Here is a 20,638-nt window from a genome sequence, read left to right on the forward strand (position 1 = left end):
ACTCCTTAACAATTTGTATTCTTTAAATCATGTATCTGTAAACTCCTTAACAATTTGTATTCTCTAAACCATGTAGCTGTAAACTCCTTAACAATTTGTATTCTCTAAACCATGTAGCTGTAAACTCCTTAACAATTTGTATTCTTTAAATCATGTATCTGTAAACTCCTTAACAATTTGTATTCTCTAAACCATGTAGCTGTAAACTCCTTAACAATTTGTATTCTCTAAACCATGTAGCTGTAAACTCCTTAACAATTTGTATTCTTTAAATCATGTATCTGTAAACTCCTTAACAATTTGTATTCTCTAAATCATGTATCTGTAAACTCCTGAACAATTTGTATCCTCTAAACCATGTATCTGTAAACTCCTTACAATTTGTATTCTTTAAATCATGTATCTGTAAACTCCTTAACAATTTGTATTCTCTAAATCATGTATCTGTAAACTCCTTACAATTTGTATTCTTTAAATCATGTATCTGTAAACTCCTTAACAATTTGTATTCTCTAAATCATGTATCTGTAAACTCCTTAACAATTTGTATTCTCTAAATCATGTATCTGTAAACTCCTTACAATTTGTATTCTTTAAATCATGTATCTGTAAACTCCTTACAATTTGTATTCTTTAAATCATGTATCTGTAAACTCCTTAACAATTTGTATTCTCTAAATCATGTATCTGTAAACTCCTTAACAATTTGTATTCTTTAAATCATGTATCTGTAAACTCCTTACAATTTGTATTCTTTAAATCATGTATCTGTAAACTCCTTACAATTTGTATTCTTTAAATCATGTATCTGTAAACTCCTTAACAATTTGTATTCTCTAAATCATGTATCTGTAAACTCCTTACAATTTGTATTCTTTAAATCATGTATCTGTAAACTCCTTAACAATTTGTATTCTCTAAATCATGTATCTGTAAACTCCTTAACAATTTGTATTCTTTAAATCATGTATCTGTAAACTCCTTAACAATTTGTATTCTCTAAATCATGTATCTGTAAACTCCTTAACAATTTGTATTCTCTAAATCATGTATCTGTAAACTCCTTAACAATTTGTATTCTCTAAATCATGTATCTGTAAACTCCTTAACAATTTGTATTCTCTAAATCATGTAGCTGTAAACTCCTTACAATTTGTATTCTCTAAACCATGTATCTGTAAACTCCTTAACAATTTGTATTCTCTAAATCATGTATCTGTAAACTCCTTAACAATTTGTATTCTCTAAATCATGTATCTGTAAACTCCTTAACAATTTGTATTCTCTAAATCATGTATCTGTAAACTCCTTAACAATTTGTATTCTCTAAACCATGTAGCTGTAAACTCCTTAACAATTTGTATTCTTTAAATCATGTATCTGTAAACTCCTTAACAATTTGTATTCTCTAAACCATGTAGCTGTAAACTCCTTAACAATTTGTATTCTCTAAACCATGTAGCTGTAAACTCCTTAACAATTTGTATTCTTTAAATCATGTAGCTGTAAACTCCTTAACAATTTGTATTCTCTAAACCATGTAGCTGTAAACTCCTTACAATTTGTATTCTCTAAACCATGTAGCTGTAAACTCCTTAACAATTTGTATTCTTTAAATCATGTATCTGTAAACTCCTTAACAATTTGTATTCTCTAAACCATGTAGCTGTAAACTCCTTAACAATTTGTATTCTTTAAATCATGTATCTGTAAACTCCTTAACAATTTGTATTCTCTAAATCATGCATCTGTAAACTCCTGAACAATTTGTATCCTCTAAACCATGTATCTGTAAACTCCTTACAATTTGTATTCTTTAAATCATGTATCTGTAAACTCCTTAACAATTTGTATTCTCTAAATCATGTATCTGTAAACTCCTTAACAATTTGTATTCTCTAAATCATGTATCTGTAAACTCCTTACAATTTGTATTCTTTAAATCATGTATCTGTAAACTCCTTACAATTTGTATTCTTTAAATCATGTATCTGTAAACTCCTTAACAATTTGTATTCTCTAAATCATGTATCTGTAAACTCCTTACAATTTGTATTCTTTAAATCATGTATCTGTAAACTCCTTACAATTTGTATTCTTTAAATCATGTATCTGTAAACTCCTTACAATTTGTATTCTTTAAATCATGTATCTGTAAACTCCTTACAATTTGTATTCTTTAAATCATGTATCTGTAAACTCCTTAACAATTTGTATTCTCTAAATCATGTATCTGTAAACTCCTTACAATTTGTATTCTTTAAATCATGTATCTGTAAACTCCTTAACAATTTGTATTCTCTAAATCATGTATCTGTAAACTCCTTACAATTTGTATTCTTTAAATCATGTATCTGTAAACTCCTTAACAATTTGTATTCTCTAAATCATGTATCTGTAAACTTCTTAACAATTTGTATTCTCTAAATCATGTATCTGTAAACTCCTTAACAATTTGTATTCTCTAAATCATGTATCTGTAAACTCCTTAACAATTTGTATTCTCTAAATCATGTATCTGTAAACTCCTTACAATTTGTATTCTCTAAACCATGTACCTGTAAACTCCTGAACAATTTGTATTCTCTAAATCATGTATCTGTAAACTCCTTACAATTTGTATTCTTTAAATCATGTATCTGTAAACTCCTTAACAATTTGTATTCTCTAAATCATGTAGCTGTAAACTCCTTACAATTTGTATTCTTTAAATCATGTATCTGTAAACTCCTGAACAATTTGTATTCTCTAAATCATGTATCTGTAAACTCCTTAACAATTTGTATTCTCTAAATCATGTAGCTGTAAACTCCTTACAATTTGTATTCTTTAAATCATGTATCTGTAAACTCCTTAACAATTTGTATTCTCTAAATCATGTATCTGTAAACTCCTTACAATTTGTATTCTTTAAATCATGTATCTGTAAACTCCTTAACAATTTGTCTTCTCTAAATCATGTATCTGTAAACTCCTTACAATTTGTATTCTTTAAATCATGTATCTGTAAACTCCTTAACAATTTGTATTCTCTAAACCATGTAGCTGTAAACTCCTTAACAATTTGTATTCTCTAAACCATGTATCTGTAAACTCCTTAACAATTTGTATTCTTTAAATCATGTATCTGTAAACTTCTTAACAATTTGTATTCTCTAAACCATGTATCTGTAAACTCCTGAACAATTTGTATCCTCTCGCCTGTACTTTTTCCATAGTATACTGTGGAAAAGGATGGAATACCATGGAAATACATGGAAAACAGTGGGGAAATTAAATATTTTGCAGAATTTATCATGGAAACCCTGGACATAGTCCATGGAAAAGGCTGGACATGCATGGAAAACTATGGACAGTTTGGACAAAGAATTTTTTTCAGCATGGAGAACAGTGGAAATGAACTTAGTCAATTTTCATGATTGGCACTTAGTATTATTTTTTATTTCTCCTGCTCAATTGATACGGGTTAGGCATGCAGAAAAATCTCAACAATTTTTGTAAGATTCTCGTAAGCTGCACATGACAGCCTTATAACAATGTATGCAAATAGGGTAAATTTGACAAGCTCATGTGTGCACTTTGTAAAATGTTGTGAGTAATGTGCAAATGTTGGATATCTGGCATGACATAAGATTAATGTCAAATAGACACATGTGCAAATGTTGGATATCTGGCATGACATAAGATTAATGTCAAATAGACACTTTTTTAGAATACAATATTACTGAAAGATAAGATTATGATGTTTATGCTCCCCATCTGCACAGTGTAGTCAATGTATCTTACACAGTGGTATAACAAAAATTGAACAATTTCAAGTAGCAAATGTACAAGAAACAACTCTATGTTAACAATGCCCTCAATTAAATTAATGAAGATTATTTTTGTTTAATTTCCAATAATTCCATTTTGTTGTATTTAATATTACCATATTTATACATTTCTGAAGGTGGTAATCAAGATGTTTAATAATAATAGTAATAATAAAAATAATAATAATCAACTACATATTTAGAGACTTAATATAAATGAACTACTATGATTTTATTTCCTGCATTATACATTTCCATACAATATCAATACATAAATATTGAGTATTTTTACAAAAGAATGGGGGCAAAATGATATCATTATTTTAAAAAGTCCATACTTATGATATGCATATTATACCTGTCCTGGTGATTATTACTTTAAATGTTGTAGTGAATAATTTGAAATAGTATCATTAAGATTATTATTATTATTATTATTATTATTATTATCTGCTGGCAAAATAAAATAGTTATTTTCATGCTAAGTACTTTAAAATGTATATAGTTTTTGTTTTCTTTGAGACAAACCCATCCCATTCTGTCAGCATTCTATAAAGAATTAGGTTTGCTTTTTAAAAAGAAATCAAATAATAAAATAATGCAAGATAAAATGTGATTTTCCACAACAGAGGCCTAGTTCGATATCAAGATCTTATGGCAGTTATTTCCCTTGTTTAAAATTCTGGAAACTGGTTTACAAACCTCAAAATTTGCACATAATATATTTAAAGAATTAGAAGACTGAACTAAGATGATACCTCGTTTTGAAGAAGAAAAAAAGCTTGATTATTTTATTTTGAACTGTCACAATTTAGCTTGTTAATTCTGGAATTTTTATTGCAAGCAGTGCCAATACATGTGCGGCAACTGATCCTAGAAGTCCGGAAATAATTAAAAATTATGGAGTTATGATGTTGGTGAGTAAAATCAAGACTGTATTACATTTTGTTGGTTTACAGAACTAGTTTGGAGGCTATAAGGCCTATATCTATGTCTGTTGCTGCACAGCTGTCACGTTAAATTTGATACATTAGATGAGATTTTGTAATCTTGCTTCTTGTAATCACTGAGATGATAACTTTGCAGATCATTATCATAAATTATGGCTGCACCTGCCAAACCACACTTCTTGATGCATTGTTGTCAGTTATCAACAATGGATAGACGAAACTAAATTGCATGCAAGCTTGTTAATCTAATTTCCATTTTTCTTTTCATATATTAAATTTGGCAGTTGTTCACCAGTCACTGCATCTATTCAAAGGTATCAAATAAGTAACTTTTCATTGCTTTTGTTTGGTTTACAGATATAGCATAAAGTACCAAATTGTTTGACATGTAGACCATGCAAAATGGATGGTAAAGCTAAAATTTAGGACTTCTTTAAAGGGTTATCATGAATGACACTTAGAGATGTTTCTGATAATTGTGAAGTGATTTTCGAATCTTAGAGGATTTGTTTAGAAGATGTGGTTAAATGTAACTGTGCTCAAAGAATTTTTGTTTTAGACACAGTTCCCCAGGAAATATAACAAAAAATATAACAAGCCTCAACTCAAAAATCTTTGTTTATCCTCGACTTCAATTTCCATGTGTCCCAAATTGCCACTTTTTCATATTATGTTTTTGAAAAGCATTGCAATTGCTACACTTCAAATGTGAAAAAAACTTAAACACTCATATTAAACTGACTCATATGTTTATCTGAATTTAGAAAAATTTCACATAAAGCAAAGTTTTTCTCCAGGTCCTGAGGTCAGCCAATGTTCAATTGCTCTAACAACGTCTGTCTTGCTCGGCGGATCAACAGTGCTTTTGTTCATTAGCATCGGAATCACATGTCTTTATTTAGATACAGTTTCCATTTACACTTTTGAAGTTGTTTATAGATGCCACTTAAATTGTTTAAACAGCATTTCATTAGTGTAAGCATGAGAAAGGGACAGCTGAATTATTACTCATTAATCTTTAACTTGAAAAATCTTGAACAGCAATTCAACAAGACCATAAAAGAATCAGAATTCTTGTGCAAGTTTTTGGCCAAAATCATTTTTAGTTGGTCTTTCCTTTTTATCTCAAGGTCAGCCAATTTTTTAATCAAAGACTCAGAAGCCAATACAACCACATTTGACCCCTTTATAATACCTAACAAAAAGACCCTGCATTTGACCTAAACTCATCAGATTACAACAACATAATCAGTTAACAGCTTGTCATGAATACATGCTAGCCTTACTGGCATTATGCAGCCATGCATCACTGCAACAATTGCTGAAACAGTTCTCTGTCTCCACTAGACTGGTTTTGGTTGGTTTCTGACACATAAATATCAAAAACAGTATTTTACAATCACATCTATATTAAATTCATGTGAGCACTAATTATAGTAACATGGACAATCTGTTCCTCATTCATAGATCACATACTGCTTTCAACTGAGGTAGGAAGTAAAGGGTATACATGAGCATAAATATTAATAATTTACCAGTCTTCCAACATCTTGAGATTAAATTTCAACATTTCATCAGCACAACTGATGTTTTCTCAGGTGACAGGCACCCTAGGCATTGGACTTTCAGACCTTCTGAGCACTGAATGTAATTCAAATGGTTAATATTCTAATTTTTCACCTAATAGTATTTGATTTTTAGAGATGGGAGGCAGATCCTGCCAGGGTCTCAGCCAAATGAAAATTGTCATGGTCTTCCAGTCAAATATTAAAGTTTTGCCAAGGCCAATATTCCAGAATTTCCCATGCAACATTCCAGGATTTTCCATCAGAGCCTGGAATATTAGTCCAAATACTTCATGCTTTTCCATGCTAGAGTTTTCCATGGTTTTTCTTGGTACAGTATACCATGGAAATCTACAGTCAGAATGTTTTCATGCAGGCATCTTTGTTCTGCTGATAAAGAGTTTCAAATACCCCAACCTATGAATCAACATTATTTACTAAAACAAATGTGAAAGTTAAGGCCAACATTTATTCTTAATAAGTTATTTTCTATATAAAGATTAATTCACATTAATGCATTTAGTTTATTAAATTAGTGTAAACTAGTGTAAACCATCAGGATTTACATAAAAATTAATATTTCAGTTTGTAATACAACCATCAATTAGATATTCCACTTCCAGAAATCATTTTACCTTTTTAACTTAACTTTACATAAAGTCCACAGCTACATGTACAGATTCTCATATTAATATGACTACCCAAGAGTGAATTTTACAGATTACTGAATCCAGGAACTGAAAATTTGGTGCAAAAGTCTGAGGTAATAGAATAGGTTTGAATCCTGACTCAGCCAGATTTGTTATATCTCCATTCCTTGATTGTTGAGTGTGTTCCATTAAAGCCTGTTGATAACAAGAGAACCACTTGTTGCACATAATATGCCCATCTTGATAAACGGTACAACAGAATGGTAACTATGCAAAAAAAAGCAACTGAACAAACAACTAATTGCTAATCTTTAAATGATTCAAAGATCAAACAAATACTCAGATACTTTACTCATGAACCTTGACATTTACTATAATGTACAAACTACTAATTGTTAATCTTTAAATAATTCAAAGATCAAACAAATACTCAACTATGTTACTCATGAACCCTTGACATTTACTGTAACGTACTATACTGAATGCACAAAATAGTGTCAATACAGAAATACTATTGCTTGCAACCTGAAAGTCTAGTCTACATAAATATTGAGACAAGGTTCATGAAAATATCTTTTGTGAATAAAACATCTTGGACAACTAAATATTTTGGAGTAAAATTTCCAATATGATGTTTACAGAAGCTGCATATTTTGATTACATACCTGACATAGATAAAAGTTGTTGATGCTTTTCACAGACAAAAACACATACACATACAAACACATATATGAGGTGACCTTGGCTGAGATATATATATATAGGTGACCTTGGCTGAGACAAGGGACATGGTTATATGTGCTACTGCATCTAGTCATAATATAGAAATGACAAGTCTCTTTACAATAGTTTTGGTGGTTCAATATTTAGATTCTCAACAAGGATGTAAGTTTATGATTTACATTTTCCTGTACTGTGCCCTTGACCTTGGTGCATGGGTCATGGCTATGGCATACAGCACACCATTTAGTCATGACACTTATGTGAATTAATGTCATTCAAAATATCCTCATTAGAAAGAAACGTGTACCAAACAAGAACCATAACCTTGACCTTGAGGCAAGGGGTTGAGACTGGTGGTTGACACCACAACATCTATTCATAATAATAATAATAATAATAATAAGAACTTTGTATAGCACCTAATCTTTAAAAACATCTAAGCGCTTTACAACATTAGACAACACCTAAAACATAAAAAACATATAATGATATAATTACAAAAAACAAACACCATGAAATTAGAAAACATTAAAAAACATACTGAGAATATTTAAGGTAGGAAACATTATTAGGTCTTTAAGTTTGTTCTTGCAGTCGAAATAAGTGAGTTTTGAGAGCACTTTTGAATGGGATCACTGTGTCTTTGTGTCTAAGTTCAGTGGGCAATTCATTCCACATTGCTGGGCCCTGGTATGCAAAAGAATGCTGTCCATATGACTTTGTTTTCATAGTGGGAATAATGAGAATACGATTGTCAGAAGAGGAGCATAAGTATCTTGCTGGTGTGTACACATGGGTGAGGTCGGATAGGTATGTTGGACTAGAGTCCGACAGTGAAACGTAGCACAGAGAACAAATTTTGTTTTTGATTCTGGATTGAATGGATAGCCAGTGTTCAGAGCAGCAGGGAGGTGTGCTCTGATCGTGGTACTCTAAGTATGATCTGAGCAGCTGTGTTTTGAACTTTTTGAAGTTTCTGGAGCAGATATTGAGATGAACCAGACAGAACTGAGTTACAATAGTTGTCTTGAAAGTACTAATGAACACACAAGTGTTTCAGTGGCATCAACTGAAAGTATGATCCGAGCAGCTGTGTTTTGAACTTTTTGAAGTTTCTGGAGCAGATACTGAGATGAACCAGACAGAATTGAGTTACAATAGTTCAGTCTTGAAAGTACTAATGAACACACAAGTGTTTTAGTGGCATCAACTGAAAGTATGATCTGAGCAGCTGTGTTTTGAACTTTTTGAAGTTTCTGGAGCAGATATTGAGATGAACCAGCCAGAATTGAGTTACAATAGTCCAGTCTTGAAAGTACTAATGAACACACAAGTATTTTAGTGGCATCAACTGAAAGATATTTGCAAATTGAGCTGATGTATCTCAGCTCAAGATATGCAGCCTTGCATATGTTCATGACATGTTGGTGCAATGTGAGAGTACTGTCCAGAGTAACACCTAGGTTTCGTACTGATTGTGTGAATTTAATGTTGGTGTTGCTGATATTTATTGTTTGAGGTAAGGGATGTGAATGAGAAAGTCTTTGTGTTGTGATCAGTATGGCCTCAGTTTTATCATCATTCATCTGCAGCTTGTTACATGTCATCCATGATTTCACATCAGAAATGCACCTTTCTACACCTTGGATGGTAGCATCAACTTCAGTTGGGTGGCTAGATTTGTATATTTGGGTGTCATCAGCATACAATTAGTGAGACACGGGATGATGATCTATGACACTTGAGAGCAAATGAGTGTACAGAATCAAGAGAACAGGTCAAAGAACAGACTCCTGTGGAACACCACAACATAGATCAACTGGGCTGGAGTGTATTCCATTTGCAGATACAATTTGTGTCCTGTTGACCAAGTAGGACTTAAACCACAGTAAGGCTGTATCATGAATGCCAAATACATGCTGGAGACGGTGAAGTAATATATCATGGTCTCTTGTGTCAAATGCTGCAGACAATCAAGGAGGGTGAGGACTGTAATCTTTCTGCTATCCAACACAGAGAGAATGTCATTAACTACTTTTAGAAGAGTAGTTTCAGTACTGTGGCAAGGGCGATATGCAGATTGTACATTGCTATTACATATATAATATGACTAGATATATGTACCTGACTATAGCTGAAATATATATTACAACTAGATACATGTACCTAGTTAAACTTGAATCAAAATATCCTCATCATCTCAAACGTTACAGCCTGGACATAGATTTAAGCCACTGTCTTGCTCTGTTTTCTTATTGTGACCTTGACCTTTGATTTGGGAACTTGATCATGCTACACAACACATCAGCAAGTCATCATATGCAGTCTGATCAAATTTTCTTCATGATTTGCAAAGCTATGGGCTGCATAAGAAAATATTAATGGATGGATAGCCACAACCATAATATATTCAAACATTTCTGGACTTTGTTGAAATACATTGTGGGAATTGGGTAAATTTTTCTGCAAAATTTGATTTCAAAATATTTTGTCTGATTAGCAACATTCATTATTCTGTAAAGATTGGACCTTTATAAAAAGGCAATAATTGTCAAAATCAAAAGTTGGTCATATGCCATTTTGCTGTGAGATTACAAATAAAAGTTATTAAAGCAAAATAGGTGCAAATACCTATTTGGACATAGTTTAACTTGTCACAGCAAATGATGTCATAAATGTCTCTTTTTTGCAATGCTGATTCTACAGTATGCTGAATACTAGAATAGATTATCATGCTGGACTAGATTGGTACTACTATAATAATCATGCTAGATAAGATTGGTACAGCTATCATAGATCATCATGAACTTTTACTTGCTTCATTCATCTAGTTTCTCTACTGATTTTAGCAATATGGCAAATTTGACTTTTTCAAAGAGTTCAGATGTTAAATGTTAAACTTATCAAAAACCTATGTTTCTCTGGTGCTAGAGTTCATGCCTTTCTGATATGGACCCACTAATTACTACAGAGTGATCATGCTCTTTCTACACTATACAGAACCTTTCAGTGCTTTGACTTTCTCCCATTCCTCAAGTTTCTTCATGAATTCTGGGGATACAGCCCCTGCACTCTCAAATGAGAACCCTTCAGAATAGTCTGAAGAATCTGGAATACACATCACGCAATATACAACCACATCATTTTTACAAAAACTGGAACCTTTACACAAAAATATCATCCAAGGTGCATTTCTCAAAAACTGTAAGCATAAAGTTTGAAAAGGAAGGAGCATTTAAAAGCTTGTCCATCTACCCAATCCCTGAAACAAAATGTGTATTTTTAAATAAATATATAAATAAATAATGCTCAAGGTTCTGAGTTCAGCACAAAAATATTCAAGTATCATCACTGAAGTGTTTACTTATTAACTACACATATCAAAGAAAACAGTGCAGAGGACTTGCTTCCTAAAGAAGGTTACTGCAGAAAGCAGTGTCTTGACTTTTTCTAAATTATGGAGTTGCACAAAAGTATTAACACTGGCTTACCCCAAAATGAAAACAATGAGATGATGCTGACACTGCTGCTTGATAACATACTGATCACAATGTCCGGCATTTTCCCCCAAAAAGTGGTGAGACAAAGAGCCATGTACTTAAACAATTGAAAATAGAGGATAGGGCCATAGCATAAAACTCAATTATTTCAAATTGGAATCAGTAAAAAGAATAATACTAAACCAACTCTTGTTGGTGAAACTGTCTTAGAACTTGATTAGGTATGATGCAAGTTTTACCTTTTCCAGCTGTTGCTGCTGTTGTTGTTGCTAATGTTCTTTTTCCTTTCAGTTCCTCCCATTCCTGGAGCTTTCGGGTGAACTCATCAGACACTCCACCTGAAATGAAAGAAAGAAATGCTTACTGCCCTTACCAATTCTTTAAAAATAAATCAAACCACAAAACAAAAAAACAAAAAAACACCTATCAAATAATTTTGTAAAACAAGTCAGACCGGTTTTGTTTCTACTTCAGCACTACAGGATCGTTTTTGATGAACTGAACAATAAAAATATTTACTTCATGAACATTTTCCTTTCATCAAAGGCTTATCATCCAAAGTATACATATAACTGAAATGAAATAAATATCATATATATTGTTTGCCTGGCTGCATGACACTTTTACATATTTGTTAATTAATCATTATTACATATATGTTCATCTACTAGAAGTAAATATTAGATTCTGAAAGAAAATATTTAGCACAATAAGGCCTTTGCTGTATATACTTCCTTGTAAGTAAAGTTCAACCCCAAACAAAATAGACATTTGTCATTGTATAATGCACTGGCAAATCAGTGTTGTTTGTTATACTGACTACTCCTAACAAACTAAGTAAATCTAAATCTGCTGGCACATCTTGCAATGGCAGATCCAAATCTGTGAAGTTTACAGTTGAATTTAAATTTTAGGTGAGTGTATATGGTATTTTGTGAATATAAATGGCTAATATTTTAGGTGAGTGTATATGGTATTTTGTGAATATAAATGGCTAATATTTCAGGTGAGTGTATATGGTATTTTGTGAATATAAATGGCTAATATTTTAGGTGAGTGTATATGGTATTTTGTGAATATAAATGGCTAATATTTTAGGTGAGTGTATATGGTATTTTGTGAATATAAATGGCTAATAAGGATTAATCTGGCAGAGAGCACTTTTGTAGGCATTCATCACACTTCAACCAATATTTTTATTGCTCAAGTGGGAATTTTTGAAGCAACAGCTGATTAATTTAAAAAGTATAACAAAATTCATTATTTAACAGGACTACTCCAAAGAACTTGGTGAAAAGAATTTCCAGAAATTAAAGATAATACCATTACTTCCTTTTAACAGCTGAATGTTGAAACCATCTATGAATTCTTCATCAATAATAAAACTTTCAAATTAGCTGTTGTGGAGAATATATTGAATGTCAGCTTGTCACCATTAGGACAAAGTGCATAGTATTATACATTTTTTTAAAGTGAAAACCCCATGTCATAATTATCTATTCAGCAGGAGTAGTGAAACTAAACATTTTAAGGAAGTTTTCCTGGCAGCCATGTAGGATTTATGACTTGCATCATTTCCTGTTAGGACCAACTATATACCATAAGATGTCTATTGATGAGGCTATTCTCCTAGTAGTGTAGGAGGGGAGACAATAAGAAACTTGTTTATATACTGTACCCATCCTTTTGGAGATGAGCAGAGATAATATTTTCATTGTATGACTTTCCATTCAGGAGTAACATTAATACAATTTTCAAGATGGCTGCTAGGGTGGCCATACAGGATGTCAGGTTAGCACAATTTTCATTTAAGACCAACTGAACATAACAAGAAGTCTTCTGATGAAAACCCCACATCAGTGTGTCTTTCTGTTCAACTACGGTTGTGATAACACAATTTTCAGGATGGCCACTGGGGTGACCATACTGGATATCATATCAGCACCATTTTCATTTAAGACCAACTAGACATCATAAGATGTCTTTCTGTGAAAAACCCATGTTGATATGATCATCCAGTCAGGGGAAGTAGAAATAACAAAAATTCAGGCTGGACATTGGGATGACCATACTGGACATCATATCAGCACCATTTTCATTTAAGACCAACTAGACATCATAAGATGTCATTTTGTGAAAAACCCATGTTGATTTGATCATCCAGTCAGGGGAAGCAGAAATAACAAAAAATTCAGAATGGCCACTGGGATGACCATACTGGACATCATATCAGCACCTTTTTCATTCAGGACCAACTAGACATCATAAGTCTTTTAGTGAAAACCCAATGCTAATATGACCATCCATTTAGAATGGGGAGCAATGACAAGATTTGTAAAATGGCAACTGTTGTGGCTATACTAAATGTCTGAACAGCACCATTTTTATTTAGGAACAACTACACCATGGGATGAATGTGTGTATAAGGTTTCAAGGTAATCCTCCAAGTAGTTTAGGAGGAGTAGCAATACAAAATCTTGTGCTACCGAACATATGGATGATGAAAAACAGACCATCAGATAAGTTTTTCTCATCTATGGCCTGTACAGCAAAAAACCTGACATGTATCTATACATCTTGGATGCCAATAAGATGCAATTAAAAGACAATATTCTAAGTCAAAGACCATAACTCTAAAAATAATTTACCTAAAAAAAAAATACAAATCAAATCAAACCTAGGACTTCTTAATACAAAGACCTGTACCATTACTAAATTTTGTTTCAATCCATGAAGTCAGGTTTTGAGCAGAAACTGATGAACAAAGTTAAACACTGAATAAATCAAATCTGACCCATGTCTACTTAATGCAAGGCCTACCAGTAATACAGTACTCATGAAATGCCTTACAATATATTTGACATCAATACATGAAGTCCTTCAAAGCCAACAGAGTGGAAATGAAATCTGTGAGAGACAGGATATTACAGGATGTGATGTTAGGACAAGATGTCTAAAGAGGGGCATGACTTATGAAGATATGGTAAGGGAATGCAAATAAAAATATGTATAGCAGATATTACTAAAAATGAATATTGTTCATACATCACTAAATCAGTTGTCCAATTTATCCAGCTAGGAATTTGTGCTCAACCAGATTATTCTATGTAAAGTTTCATTTTCCCATGCTCTTATGCTGGATATGGAAAAAATAATGTACATGTCAGCTTGTCATTTCTGGAGTTTCTGTCACTGCAAGCTCCAAAGTGCCTTTTTTAAAAAAATTCATCCAAGCTTCAAGTTCCACTGTAGAAGTCTTATATTCCAGTATTGTATATAACTGACTACATGTCGAGCCAGACTGCAAACTGCACAAATCCAGACCTGTTATCACATAATGTACAGGCAGATCTATGTCTATGCAGTTTGTTTGCAGCAATCGGTGAAACAAACAACATAATCCTGACCTGCTGGCACATTAGCAATGGCAGATCAGATTCTATGTTGTTTGCAGTTGGACTCAAGTGATAAGCAAGTATATACAAGTATCTTGGTTTTATTGCAAATTAATATCTATGACCAATATAAATCTTTAACAATGAAATATTATGATTCATAACAAAGGAAATGTAGTTCTCTTGCTTAGGGCAAAATTTGTAATTCTCAGACATAGATACAATACAACCTGTCTTGAAAGAAAAGTGTGATGTGAAACCACCTGTCTTAAAAGACCAAATTTCTCAATGCATGGATTTATTTATTATATATTATTATTACCTGTATCGAGAGACCATGATTTTTGGTCAAAACTGGTGGTCTTTCTTTATAGATTATACTATATATAACAACATTATCATGAGTGAAATTAAAACAATTTACAAAGGGTATGTTGCAAAATACTATCATACAGCTGGATCTTAGTCATCAGTAGGCTTGAAATGCTTTGAAAATGAATGAAAGTGTCTTGGTAACTCAGATAATTGTACTTTAAGGAGTATTATCACCCTGATTGAATATCAAGTGAGTTAAGAATTTATGTCATGATAGCATAGTGTATATTGATCAACTGTGCCATAAAAAACACATTGAAACAGAAGAAACACACTTTAGACTAAATGAATAAAATTAAATTTTAAACATGTGTAACATAATTTATTAAATTCTGCATCTATTTTTTTTATGAAGAATGTGCAAATACACTGCTAATTTGGAGTTCTGGTGTTGGACTGAAACAATAATTAGCAGGTAGTGGAAGTCAAATAGAAAACACATTATCTTATGTTCAAATGTCTTTTGAGATGTTTAACTGTTCTTTAGTATTCTTTCCTCAAATCAGGACATATTGACAAGAAATATAAAAATGTATTTTCTAAATCCTGCACAACTATATGTTTGCTACTGTTTAATTAAGGAACTAGATTTTTTTTTTTGTACAAAGTGTTATTAGATAAGAAAGATGGTTTCTGATGGAACAATCCAGATTTCCAATCCAAACATGCCTGTTTCTGATGGAACAATCCAGATTTCCAATCCAAACATGCTTGTTTCTGATGGAACAATCCAGATTTCCAATCCAAACATGCTTGTTTCTGATGGAACAATCCAGATTTCCAATCCAAACATGCCTGTTTCTAGTCTCAGTGTAAAGGGTGTATTTAATTATGCCAAATTTTATCACAATAAAATCATCCCTGAGAAAATCTATTTTTGTTGATGGAATATACTTTTTATAAAACATTTTAAGAACTTTTTTATATTTTTTACTTTTATATTTTATTTTTTATATATTAAAATTAAATACCTTTGCCTTTTTGTATTGTGGTGCTTTATATCTATATTAATATGGAAGCATTTATCTTCAAGCTTTTATGCAATTCTTCAGTTTTACATGTTTTGATCTTTAGATTCAACTGGCACCATAATACCATAATGTGCTGATGTTAACACTAATTTATATGTATGTAAGTTCATGCATACATACATATATACATACAGACATACATACATACATACATACATACATACATACATACATACATACATACATACATACATACATACATACATACATATATATCAAAAGAAATTTTTATTTTAGGCAGAACTAATAACCCTCCCCTCTGATCCCATCAGTGGTGAAACCATTGATCCTTTTTTATGGAGAAGAAAATGTTAACCTCACACAAGCTGGGCAATGGAAGCTGTTTTTTCATGGGACAAAGTGGTACTAAACAAGAGCCCCTCAATGGGACTGATGCTGTACTGTGAAAAGAATTTTCAGGAATTCAAGAGAAAACCGCTTATTCTTTCAAATGTTGTTTATTGAAACCATCTCTGATAGTCTTCAGCTTTAATAAGATTTTCAGATTGCTACTGGAATGCAAATATTGGATGTCAGCATGGCACAAATTTCATTTATAACAAAGTGAACACCATTACAATGATCATCCATTCAGGGTGAGTAGTGAAATATGATTTTTATGACAGTCATTGATATGTATTGGATGTATGACTGGCACCATTTTCATTTACTACCAACTAGGTATCACAGGAAGTCATGCTACTGAAAACCCCATATAGCTATCCATTTGGGGATTAGTAGAGATAATGATATTTTCTAGGTAGAACTTTTCATTTAGGAGGAGTAGCAACCTTATACTGAATTTCAGATCAGCACCTTTTTGCATTTAAGAACAACTGGACATAATAAGAAATAATAATAAGAGTCTGGTAAAAACTACAAGTCAATGACTTTTTGCTGAAGGAGAGATCTGATAAGATTTTAAAGATGGCTGCTATGGCAGCCATACTGAATGTCAGATCGGCACCATTTTTTTTGGGGGGAACCAGCTAGACATCAACATAAGTCTTTAGTGAAAACCCCATACTGATATGACTATCAATGTTGGAGAAGGAGAGGGTAGGGTGCTACCAAAGGAGGTCAGAGTACCCGATTACTGCTTGAGGAAAGAAGAGTGCAGCACCCTCATAAAACATGCAAGGACAACACTGACAATTTTTCACAGACTTAAAATATGGCTGTTTATGCTGCCTTATTTGATTTCAGATTGGTACCATTTTCATTTAGTATCAACTTGATATCATCAGAAGTAACTTACTGTAAACCCTATAATGATATGACCAGCCATGTAGGAGAAGTAAGAGTAAGAAAATTTTCAAGATGTCCACTGTGGTGACCATATTGGACATCAGATCTGTACCATTTTCATTCAGGATCAATTTAACATTATAACTGAGTGAAAATCCATGTTGATATTACAATCCATGTCTGTGGAGCAGCATTAAGAAGCTTTTCAAATTATTATGAACTTCTAAGAGAGTGACAGGCATAAGGTGAAGTGGTTTGAATTTACAACATGCATAGTGGATGGAGAAAACATCAATGTTACTTTTGTGTACTATGGCTGAAATTTCTTTTGATATTGAACTTGTTGAAACTGTACCTGCTTAGAGCAAATGCTAACCAAAATGACTGCTCCAATGTGCTAAAAAATTCAGGCTGAATTAGTCTAACGTACACTATCTTTACAGCTATTAAAACTGGGAAAATGAATTTTGCCGAACTGGACAATATCAGCTTCTGAAAGTGCAATGAATAAGTAACCAAATTTATTAAATGAAACAAAACTTACTGGCTCTCTTTTTAAACAATTCACTTCTGAAGTCCAGGAAGTGAAAATGACCAAGTGGAGCTAGCAGTTTCTTGACTGGTGCATATCTGGAGCAAGGCCAAGCTATATACTCTATAACCCAAATTACACCTATCAATCAAACACCAAAATAAATGCAAGTAGAAGTTCTTTGAGCATCACCCTATATATACAAGGTCTATTTTAAATAGCTAGTAAAACCAGTAAAGAAAACCTGGGAAATTTGTATTCTTTGCAAATCTAACACAATGTAAAGAACAAAACTGCAGAGCACCACCTAATTTGTATGTCTGAGCAGCTCCATTTCATTTAGGAATAACAAAATCATGGGATGAATGTTTATGTAAAGTTTTATTAGGAAGAGTAGTGATACTAAACTCATGCTAAAAGATGGATGGACAACAGACCATCTTTTTCTCTATGACCAGTAAACAACACTGATATCTGTCAGGGTGACCTCAGTTTAAAATGACAGGAGGCCCATACAAAAAATTGTTATTATTAAGTATATGAAAGCACACTTTATCAGAATATGTTGTGATCTGATGATGTCTGATGCACTGTACTTAGCACTGATAATATATTCTGTCCATCTTCCAAAAACAGACTACCAGGACTGTTGATTTAAGTATGAAGAAGGTCTGTGAGATTTCTTCTCATTACTAAGTATACATTTTGTGACAAGGTCAGGGACTTTGGTAGAAAATCTTAAGTATTAATGAAAGAACATTCCTAACTACCAGGCAGTGTGTGGTGCTTGTTGCGTGTCAAGGCAGGGTACTGGGTCTTTGTCAGGGCATTTTACCTGTGGCAAATTATCTTCTAATGAAGCCCTCAATATGACAGCAGGTATTTGCATGCTGGTACATTTATGATAATATTTCCATTTAAGTGAAGAATAGAGTTTAATGATTCAAAGTTGATGCTCAAAATGCTGAATTTAAGTGTATGCCATGTATAAAACCTTTGAAGATTTCAGACAGGGTAGCCAATTATGAGGGTAGGGTACTACCAAAGGAGGTCAGAGTACCAGATTACTGCTGGAGGAAAGAAGAGTGCAGCACCCTCATAAAACATGCAAGGACAACACTTACAGTTTTTCACAGCTATTTCTTGATTCTGAAAGAAATAATCCTTTCTTCTGGTCTGTGATTGACACATCCCTAATAATCAATGTCATCAAATTTCCATGGAGTAATAAACGGTTCCAATGGTTGCAGAATATATTTAAGCCCGATGCAGCTTAGCTCCAAGCAGGTTTGATCCAATCAATTTACATGCCTTCAAATACAAGATGAAAATCTCTTTTTCCTTGAGTATAATAACTCATATGTAACATAATGTATAGCTGATTATGAGTCCAACTGCAAACTGTACAGACCCAGATCTACCATCGCATAATGTACTGTCAGATCTGGGTCATTGCAATTTGTTGGCAGTAATTAATATAACAAACAACAAAGACCCTGATCTGCTGGCACATTATGATAGAGTATATCAAGATCTTTGTTGTTTGCAGTCTGGCTAGACTTTTAAGTGAGTAAATACGCTGGTCCAATTAATCCACACAATCCATTCATAGTCATCAGATTGAAACTTATTTTTCAGATAATTTCAACAGATACAATTTTGTATTGTTATCTAATAAATTGTTCCAATTATATTTTTGCAAGCATTAATTATCCTTACTTAAAAAGTGGTCAATTTTATGAAAATGAAAGCTGAATAAGTGATTACCTGTATCACAATATGTCATTGTAAACCCATCTTTGCAAGGAAGGGTCATCAATTAAATTTATTCCACACTGACCCTTGTTACAGCAGGTCAAAACAGTATCTACCACTCTGTCATCTGAGTGGGTACAACTGAAAGAAACTGATTCACTCAGTCTTCATTTCATTACCTAGAAGATACTTGGTTTAAAAAAAAAAAAACACTTAACTGTCTCCATAGATAACAATATATTTCACATGTCAGTTTTTCAGATTTAAAAAATTGTTTACACACCAGTATTTCCTTAACATCAAAGACATCATGGAAGTCACTTAAATACCTATGGTGTGAAATGACTTTATGTCAAGATAGGTGGACATCACAGAAGTCACTTAAAACCTATTGTGTGAAATGAGCTTTTTGTCAAGGTAGGTGGACATCATGGAAGTCACTTAAATACCTATGGTGTGAAATGAGCTTTATGTCAAGGTAGGTGGACAACATGGATGTCACTTAAATACCTATGGTGTGAAATGAGCTTTTTGTCAAGGTAGGTGGACATCATGGAAGTCACTTAAATACCTATGTTGTCAATAGATCTGTTACACCGTAGTCATCTTCAGTACACAGTAATGTAGTCAACAGAACTCAAGTCTTACTGTGGTCATCTTCAGAACTGAGAAATCTCTGCAAGGAGACATCTGTTACTAATGCATGAACATGCTAAAAACCAAAATGTATGTATGCTGTACAATGCCAATACAAATGTATGTATACTGTACAATGCCAATACAAATGTATGTATACTGTACAATGCCAATAAAAATGTATGTATACTGTACAATGCCAATACAAATGTTTATTTGAATGAGGTTTTATGGATGGCAATAATAAAATGAATCAATCTAGACTAGGCAGTAGTCACTGCACTCTTGGCATATTGGTTTAAGTGATTGATGTCTGGGTCAGGGAGGAGCAGAGGAATGAGTGTTGTTGCCATACATTAAAGCCTTGCACTCATCATTATTCTCCTAATCAATTTGTCAATTTAACATCTATGGAAAGGGATTTTCCACAAACTAGGTAGAGGAAAACTTCAATGGCTAAGAGTGT

The 20,638-nt window shown here is 32.7% G+C and overlaps 1 protein-coding gene across 8 annotated transcripts in view; it reads right to left on the reverse strand.

The window, feature by feature from the left end:
• The window catches only part of LOC149803230 (uncharacterized), a 425,110-nt gene that overhangs the window by 65,554 nt on the left and 338,918 nt on the right, over window positions 1-20,638 (reverse strand). For 7 of the 8 annotated variants that reach the window (XM_089952861.1, XM_089952864.1, XM_089952866.1 and 4 more), the window contains 2 exons: window positions 11,440-11,538; window positions 10,704-10,808 (listed from right to left, as the gene is read on the reverse strand). In XM_089952861.1, the coding sequence (XP_089808987.1) occupies window positions 10,704-10,808; window positions 11,440-11,538 (204 nt within the window). The remainder of the gene's footprint in view (window positions 1-10,703; window positions 10,809-11,439; window positions 11,539-20,638) is intronic. The other variant, XM_089952867.1, reaches the window with a different exon arrangement.

Source organism: Sinohyriopsis cumingii, chromosome 3 (genome assembly GCF_028554795.1).
Source record: "Sinohyriopsis cumingii isolate HCF-2022 chromosome 3, ASM2855479v2, whole genome shotgun sequence".
NCBI classification, from domain to species: Eukaryota; Metazoa; Mollusca; class Bivalvia; order Unionida; family Unionidae; genus Sinohyriopsis; species Sinohyriopsis cumingii.